The sequence below is a fragment of the Mandrillus leucophaeus genome, unplaced genomic scaffold, assembly GCF_000951045.1.
Source record: "Mandrillus leucophaeus isolate KB7577 unplaced genomic scaffold, Mleu.le_1.0 Scaffold391, whole genome shotgun sequence".
In the NCBI taxonomy this organism is placed as follows: domain Eukaryota; kingdom Metazoa; phylum Chordata; class Mammalia; order Primates; family Cercopithecidae; genus Mandrillus; species Mandrillus leucophaeus.
The window spans coordinates 1,620,487-1,629,396 of NW_012104154.1; the positions used below are offsets into that span (position 1 = coordinate 1,620,487).

The following is an 8,910-nucleotide window of genomic DNA, read 5'->3' on the forward strand; positions in this document are numbered from 1 at the left end:
CAAACAAGCCCCCGCCCCGGTCTATGGCCATTGGTCACATCCCTTTGTCCAATCACACTTCTGCGTGCCTGTCCACTCCACCAAACTTGGTATGGAAATACCCAGGCTTCCCTGCTTCTTTGGGTCGCTTGAGGCTTTTCTCTTATTAAGCTGTCTTTTGTTATAGGGGCCTCAGCCATGAGCCTTGCAGTGGGTAAGAAAAAGATGTTACCACGGGTGCGGTGGCTCATGCCTGTAATCCCAGCACTTTGGGAGGCCAAGGCGGGTGGATCACGAGGTCAAGAGATCGAGACCATCCTGGCCAATGTGGTGAAACCCGTCTCTACTAAAAATACAAAAATTAGCCGGGCATGGTGGCGCATGCCTGTAGTCCCAGCTACTTGGGAGGCTGAGGCAAGAGAATCGCTTGAACCTGGGAGGTGGAGGTTACAGTGAGCTAAGATCGTGCCACTGCACTCCAGCCTGGCAACACAGCGAGACTCTGTCTAAAAAAAAAAAGAAAAAAAGAAAAGAGAAAGATTTCTCCCCTATGACAAGATTTCAGGTCGACATGGTCCGTTTGATGACCTACTATGTGGGATCTACTCCAAGTGAGGGGACTTGTTACACCCGAGTCTCTGCGTCCTCTCTCCACACCAGTTAGACTGGAAGCTCTGAAGCCACTTCTCCCCAGGTGACCCTGTAACAGCTGTGCTCTGACCCAGGTGTACCTTGGACCAGCCAACTGCACTGGAGATGGAGCAGGGGATGCAGGCAGCCTGTGAAGGAGTCCCATTCTCTTTCACCCCCTCCCTTGAACTCAGCCCTGCTCCAGGGCCCCCAGAAGTGCCAGGCTCCAGGTTTAAAACTCTCAGGGGCTCTGGGACCTCAGGAGGGGACAAGTTTAAAACCAAAGACCATCTTCACACCATCTGCAATTAACTAATCCACATTCGAGACCTTAACAGAGAGAAGCTACGGACTAGTTCCATCATTTATCTGCCAAGGGATACCCCCATTAGCTTGGGGCTCCTGGCTCGGGGCAAACCTCCCAAACCCACAGAAAGGGCTCAGCCCGAATCATCACCATTCAGCATCTCCATCGTCCAGCACTGCCTCCCGCTGCCTCGCGTCCTGACAGCCTGCAAGAGAGTCAACCAAATGCTTTGTTTCACTTTATTGGATACACCAGGTGTGGGATTTACAAATGGGACCAACGATGTGTGCGGGGCACAGACGGCTGCCTGTGGGTCTGTGTGTAACAGGGGCTGTAAAATGAATGGACCTCCTGTGCACGTGGTACAAAGATAAGCAAACCAAGACCAGCTGGATCCCAACACGGGTAACGTAAACAGTTAAATTACTAAAATCATTATCTTAGGATCAAAATACTTCAATGAAAATGGCATATTAAAAACATATAAATTACATTTAAGGTCTGTACATGATTCTTAAAAAAAAATAACAATACTGTGTTCTGTACAATATTGCTTCTTCTGAACATTCCAAACCCAAGAAACACTTTCCCTTGAATTCCCAAAAAGTGGGCAAAATACACATGCAGTATAATTAAAACCATTTCACCAAACACAAAGCTGTCCATTTCTTCGAAGGCACACGTTTTGTTGTATCTCAGGAACTCCCATTTCAGGAGCCCCTTGTCTTCCGACCCCAACAGGCAGCAGAGGGCAGCCTCGGTTCCAACGAATCTTTGGCTGCTAAAGGGAGAATATTCTTGGCAGGGAGGCAGCAGAAATGGAGCCCCTTCATCCTCAAAGCAACAGACCAGATGGCTTGTCGGGAACCTCAAGACCGAGGTGCCTCCTCGCTGCCTTTTGCAGGCCCTTATTCCCAACGTTCCGAAATATTCGCTCCAAATACGACACGGAGTGAAGTTGCCACCTATTTTCTTGAAAGGCATTTGCTGCTCACTACCAGTCTACCACCAGAATCAATGTAGGCAGCCCTGGGGGTGACCATGTGTCCTGCTCCTCAGGATGCCGTGCTACCAGGCCCCCTGCCTGGCTTGGGTGCTCCTAGGCAGGACAGCTGTCTGTGTCAGAGGACAGAGAGGAGCAGGGCTCCACCTCACCCTGTCTGTAAACAAGCCCGCTGGCCGGCGGGCTCTCGTGATTGCTGGGTATGGTGTCTTCTCAAAGGCGACTGAGGTCCCTGTGGGGTCTCAGCGGGGTTTCCGTCCCCGAACCCTGGGCCCTGGTGCCACTCAAGCTTCCAGCTGGACTTGGGCTTCGTCCACCTGCAGAGTGTCACTGTCCCCCAGCAGCTCAGTCTCTGGGACAGAGCCTTCCTCCTCCTCTGCTTCCTGCACGGGGCTCTGTGCCCCGTCTTCTGGGGCGTTCTGTGCGTCCTCGGTGCCCTCTGAGAGCAGGGCTGCCCTGTCCGCCACGGACGTGTTGGAGGGGGCCGTGGTGACGTAGCCTGTGCTGGTGGAGCCGCTGCCGCTGTGGTGTGAGCTGGGCTTGGGGACCATCTGAGGAGGTACCTGCTGCGGGGCCATCTGCATTGGGATCTGCACTGGGTAGAAATTGGGCAGGTAGGCCCCATAGGCCGGCACCGGCTGGTAGCCATTGACAGGGATGTAGAGCTGCGGCGGGGGCACCATGGGTCTGATCTGACCCTTCATGGGGATGAACTGGGGCTGTGGGAAGGGCGGGGCCTTCTGCTTGGGCCCCACATAGCGGGCGTTGCTCACATTGCTCACTGGGCTGGTGCTCAGGGAGCTGGTCTGCGTGGTGTTGCTGGCCCCCGAGGTCTGCGCCGAGCTGTTGTAGTTGGAAAGGTTGCCCCAGGCTCGGAGCCGGCTGTGGATGTCCTTGAAGCGGGGCCGCCGGCTGGGGAACTCGTTCCAGCACTCGATCATGAGGGCGTACACCCAGGCGGGACAGTCGTCCGGGCAGGGCAGCACCTGCCGGTTCCGGATCATCTCCACCACGTCCTGGTTGGAGTACCCGCAGTAAGGCTGCAGGCCGTAGCTGAAGACCTCCCACAGGACCACGCCATAGGACCAGATGTCCGAGTCGATGGAGAACTTGCCGTACATGATGGCCTCCGGGGCCATCCAGCGGATGGGCAGCAGCGAGTTCCCCAGCAGCTTATAGTAATCGGCGGCATACACCTCTCGGAAGAGGCCCAAGTCTGAGATCTTCACGTTCAGCTTGTCGTACACCAGCACGTTGCGGGTGGCCAGGTCCTTGTGAACCACGTGGTGGCTGGAGAGGTACTCCATCCCTGCCGCGATCTGTGCCACCAGGTGCACGAAGTCGGGGGGCTCCAGGGCGGACTTCACCGTGCGGTCGTCGTCCGTGCTGCCCACGTCCGAGTGCGGCGAGCGCATGACCAGGAATTCGTGGAGGTCGCCGTGCGAACAGTAGCTGAAGATCATGCTCAGGGGCTGGTCCTTGGTCACCACGCCCAGCAGGCAGACGATGTTGGGGTGTTGCAGCCGTGCTCGCAGCATGGCCTCGTGCCGGAACTCCTCCCGCAGGGGCCCCTCTGCTTTGTCCTTCAGTGTTTTGATGGCCACGGCCTGGGTCTGCTCCCCCGGGGCGGGGCCAAACAGGTGGCCCTTGTAGACTTTCCCGAACCGGTCCTCTCCCAGCTCCTCCATGAACCTCACTGCAGACAGGCTGATCTCTTTGAGTTTGGCCTGTCAAGAAGAAAAGCCCCACGTGAAACATCACTGTCACCGCAGCCCTGAAGGGAGGTGCAGAGCAGCCCGGAGGAGTGGAGTCCCCGTGCGGCCACGACTGGGGGGGCCTTGCAGGAGACCCTCTGGTTTCACCCACCCAGCCTTGGCCTGCCCACCCACAGCTCTCTGCTTCACCTTAAATACGGCTCTGATGCCAAGGTTGCTTCCCGTCTGCAATGTTCAACAGATCCCAACCAGGCTACACATAAGGTCCCTCCAAAATCCAGCTGGGACACACTGCAGACTTCCTTCCCACTTGTGCATGTGTGGACACACCCACACACCCCCCCTACAGCCAGGCCCAGGCACCAGCTGTCCTGGGGCAGCCCCGGACATACCCCATCAGGTCCCCTCCAATGCCGAGTTGTTCTACAGAGGTCTGAGTTAAACATGTTCTTGGAAGGAGTACCCCACAAGTGATAGGAGCCCTGAGAACCCTCATCTCTCTCAGTCTCTGTGACGCCAGCTCCTCCTGTGTGGCCAGCCCTCATCCTCCCCAGAGGTTCCTGGGCCACCATGCAAGCCCCAGGGCTCTGTGCTCGCCTCGCTGGCCAGCCCCTGCCCACAGCAAACCCGCACTGACTCTGGGGCTGAAGAGCCAAGTGCATCAGCTCCCTCCTGGCCACCTTGAAGAGCCGCTGCAAAGCTGGCTGAGAATGATGTTCCCTGCGGCTTTGCAATGAGTGTAAACACCCTGGTACAACACAAGCTGGAGAGGCTGCAGCACACGTTCCCTTCTGTTGTGTTTCAGTGCCCCACTCCCATCTAAGGCTGCTCTGGGATGAGGGGTGGCCTTTTAGTGGTAACCTGTCTGCCTACTCCCATTTAAGAGCTCTTCTTCTATCCTTCCCTCTAACAAAACAAAGCAAAACCAACCCAACCCAAAAGTGACAAGAGAAATTATGGGGGGGCACTGGAGCCCTCTTTTTCTTGTGTGTCTTCTGGGCAGAGCTGAGGCACCTGGACAGTGAGGATGCTCGTTGGGGCCCACAGGGGCAGCACGGTCCAGGCAGAGGGAAGCCCATGAACTCTGGGGCAGTGAATTCCCAACACGCCTGCCATTTATTTTCTAAAACACACATGTCCTGATCTAGTTTACAGAAAAAAAATGGCAAAATGAAGCGGAGTTTAAAATAATTATGTGTTATGTATCAAGTAAATTAAGACAGTTAATGTCGGGGGAACAACCCCTGAGGATTAAGCCTGGCAGAGCCACCCAGGTGGAATACGTAAGCACGGAGACCTGTTTGTGCTGGTTAATAAGGGGCATTTCCATGTCTTGGCTGGGCGAGGCCATCAGCTGTCGCCGCTGCGGTGTGGACGCAGATGCCTTCTGCTTATTCCGGCACATGCAGACTAAGAAGAAAAGGCAAGCGATGACCAGTGGAATTGCGATGCTGGGGACCAAGATGTACAGAATCCCCATCTTGCTGCTGTCTCGAGGACCTGTGAATAATAAGGCTTTCATGATTTTTCAGAAAACATCCCTTTTCAACTGTCAGTTCTCTACCAACCCACCCTCCACCTCCAGCCAAAACCTTCACACGCACGTGGGTCATCACCTAAGTTACACAACGGGGTGAAAGGGCACAGCACACCTTAAAAAACGTGATGCACCAAAAAACGCACACCCGGCTGCATCCTGGGGAAACAAAACCCAAAAGTGCCCAACCTGGAAACAAGCGGGAATACGCAGCGTAAGAAGTACACGAATTCTAATGATCTCAATATTAATAATGACCACATCCGCTTTCTGTTCCTGAGGTTTGAAAACCATCGGAGATAGGTGCTCTGCCCAATTTCACTTTTATCAAGGCCTCCCCAGCTACTGACGAGTTGATGAAATTCACTGGAGATCCTTGTCCAAGGTGAGTGAAATTTAGTACTGGGATTAGACACGATCCTTTTCCTCATTCAACATTTTAATGTTTTCTTCACATTTTTAATTAATGATGACAGATTCTTTTGGGATAATAATTAAACATGCACTAGATTTAATAGAGCACCAGTAGTCCATGCACTTGACCCAGTACAATATCCAACAGGGACATAAGAATTCTTAGAAGGCACGGGGTACCAACAGTCAAGGCTACCAGCCACCGTCCCTGCATTTTTTTGTCACAGGGAAAAGTAACTCTTTGTCTCCCTCTACAGGATTTACAGAAAAGTACAGGGGGCACACCAGGCAGGCAGAGGTGACCTCAGGTTTTGAACAGGCCTCCTGGCAGGACTGGCTCCTCCCAGGCTGTGTGGCCCCCAAACACCCCGCACATCAAAGCAGTTGAATGTAAGGCAAAGTGGCGCCATTTCAGGAGGCTGACCCTGAGCCTGGTGGAAGGTGAGTTCTCTAGGGAGCCACTTTCCCACATCCCTGGAAAACCATGGTGTTCTGTTTTCTCCTTAACCCTGCCAATAACTGTGTCACTTAGAGGGCCCCATTGCCGGGGGCAAAGCGCTCCTCATCTGGAAGAAAACAAGTGATTTCTGGTCAATGTGATGCCTAAAAGAGCTAACTCAATCCTAAAAGTGAACATGCTATTGCCACCTTAGGAAAAAAGCACCTTGTCCCAAACCCAGCCTTGCCCCACCCCTGCTCCCCAAAATAAGATGAAATCATGTAAAACCACAAACAAAACTTTCTTCTGGCCCTACCTAGCAGCTTCCCCTCTGAATGGGTTCCAAGGCAGATGTCCCAGAAATCTTACGGGCACCAGGGATGCCAATTCTTTCTTTCTTACTAGGGTTTGGTTCATTTTTCATTATTAAGGTTGGCAGGAGAGCCCAGGCCTCTCTCAGGCCAAGACCAGAGGTGTGAGCTCACACCGACACTATCACCTGCTTTTATTCTCTACTTAACGTTACCAACACGACTCATGCTTACTGGGAAAAATTGTGGTATTATAGAAATGTGGCCTTTCAAAAGATCATATTTCTAACAGCCTTCTTTCCTGAAGACTATAAATGGTTAAGTTTCATGTTCTCCGAACTTTGCATATATTTTAGGTTGAACCACATGGAACAACCGATATTCAACTATTCTGACATATAGACACAGTAGTTTTATATGGTTTTCTTAATTCAAATGTTGAATGAACTTTATTTTATTTATTTTTGAGACAGAGTGTTTATTTTTGAGACGGAGTCTCGCTCTGTTTCCAGGCTGGAGTGCAGTTGTGGGATCTCAGCTCACTGCAACCTCTGCTCCCGCAGGTTCAAGTGATTCTCCTGCCTCAGCCACCCGAGTAGCTGGGATTACAGGCGCCCGCCACCATGCCTGGCTAATTTTTGTATGTTTAGTAGAGACGAGGTTTCGCCCCATTGGCCAGGCTGATCTTGAACTTCTGACCTCAGATGATCCGCCTGCCTTGGCCTCCCGAAGTGCTGGGATTACAGGCGTGAGCTACCACACCCGGCCTACATGAACTTCATTTTAAGTAGAGTCATATCATCCGTATTTTCCTGCTCCTGGTTTTTCGGCAGAATAAAATCTCTTGGACAGCAGCTCATGTTGCAGCAGATAGATGTGCATGTTCTCCACAGCCGCATGCCACTCCACGGAACGGGCGTCTCCAACTGCCCCATCCAGCCCTACTGATAAACGGTCTGTTTTGTGTTTAGCTCTCACAAGTGATTCTGCAATAAATATCCTTCCATTTATGCCCTGTAAGTACAAACCTGCAATACAAGATTCTAATAACTGGCCCAAAATCATACATTTTTTTCATGTTTTGATGTATTTTTAATTACAAAAGTAATTCCTACTCACTGTAAAAAAAAAAAAAAAGTCTTATATTTGAACACTTTTGTAGGTCTGGGGAAATCACTGCTAAAAGTTTGATATCCATCTTTCCAAAACCTCATAAAAGTCAGGAGCCTGTGTGTGCTCATACACACACTCCCACTCATTTTTTTTTTTTGCCAGAAACAAAACAATGAGCAAAAAAGCACCTCTACCACAGCTCTGTCCTACAACCTGCTTTTGTTCCTTACAGGGCACAGGGCCATCCTTCATTGCAGGAAACCTTTAAGGTCTAGCGTGCTCCAGAGTGCCTAGACCGCAATTTGAATGACTGATAATTTCATTCTTAAAATTTGTTCTCCCGTAATGAACACATTCTTGAAGATTTGTGTCTGATGTGCTGAGCCAGAGGCAATGCCAAATCTGGAGCTGCTGAATCACACGTCAGGAAGGTCATCAGTGCCAGTGTTTACTTCCTGCGCTTCGGAGTACAGACATGCGGGCCTGCACCCCCGGAGGTCTCCAGGTGCACGGTGAACCCAGCCTTGCTTCACCCGCTGCTCTCTATAGCGGGTGCCCACTCATTCACCAATCGCTGCTTCCAGCTCCCAGCCCGGCCTTGGTTACCCTGCTGCCTGGAACTGGCGAACCGGCCGTGACTAAGACAGAGGTGAGAACTGTTAAAGCTGTCAACCGTTAACTACACGCGCTTCCGTATTCAAGCAATGGGGACAAGCAATGCATTCTATTTTCGCCTCACTCCACCAAACCTGAGAAGCAGTGAAAAGCTCAAAAGCTGGTAGGTGGAAGGGAAATATTTTTACTAATATTAGGAAATACTGAGCAATAATGGCGTTTTTGGGTTATTTTTTTGGTTTTGAGAAAAGGTCTTGTTTCGTTGCCCAGGCTGGAGTGTAGCGCCACCATCATGGCTCACTACTGGCTCAAGCAGTCCTCCCACCTCCACCACCCAAGCAGGCGCGCCACCACGCCTGGGCAATTTCTGTATTTTTTGTAGAGACAGGTCTTTGCCATGTTGCTCACGCTGGTTTCAAACTCCTGGGCTCAAGAGATCCACTCGTCTTGGCCTCCCAAAGTACTGGGATTACAGGTTGTGAGCCACCGCACTGGGCGATAATGTTAATGGAGAAACAAAACGTCAAAGTGAATATCCCAGGACCATCCATACGCGGGAAAAGGGCTGGTGGAAGGGGGTGGGCCAAAATGCAAAGAAGTCACTGCTGGGTGGTAACATTAGGGGTGATCTGCACATGACTCTTCAGACTTCTCTATATTTTAAAATGTCTTATAATGGTCAGATGTTACTTTCATAACCAATAACAACTTGTGTTATTTATTTATTTATTTATTTATTTTCAGGACAGGGTCTCACTCTGTTGCCCAGGCTGGAGTGCAGTGCGGTCATCTTTGCTCACTGCAACCTCCGCTTCCCGGGCTCAAGTCATTCTCCTGCCTCAGCCTC

At 51.5% G+C, this 8,910-nt stretch overlaps 1 protein-coding gene across 1 annotated transcript in view; it reads right to left on the minus strand.

The window, feature by feature from the left end:
- Positions 1-1,140: 1,140 nt before the first annotated feature.
- Positions 1,141-8,910, minus strand: part of ROR2 (receptor tyrosine kinase-like orphan receptor 2) — a 247,381-nt gene continuing 239,611 nt past the window's right edge. The window contains exons 11-12 of the mRNA XM_011991206.1: positions 4,932-5,134; positions 1,141-3,646 (exon numbers count right to left, since the gene is read on the minus strand). Coding sequence (XP_011846596.1) covers positions 2,204-3,646; positions 4,932-5,134 — 1,646 coding nt within the window. The 3' untranslated portion in view covers positions 1,141-2,203. The remainder of the gene's footprint in view (positions 3,647-4,931; positions 5,135-8,910) is intronic.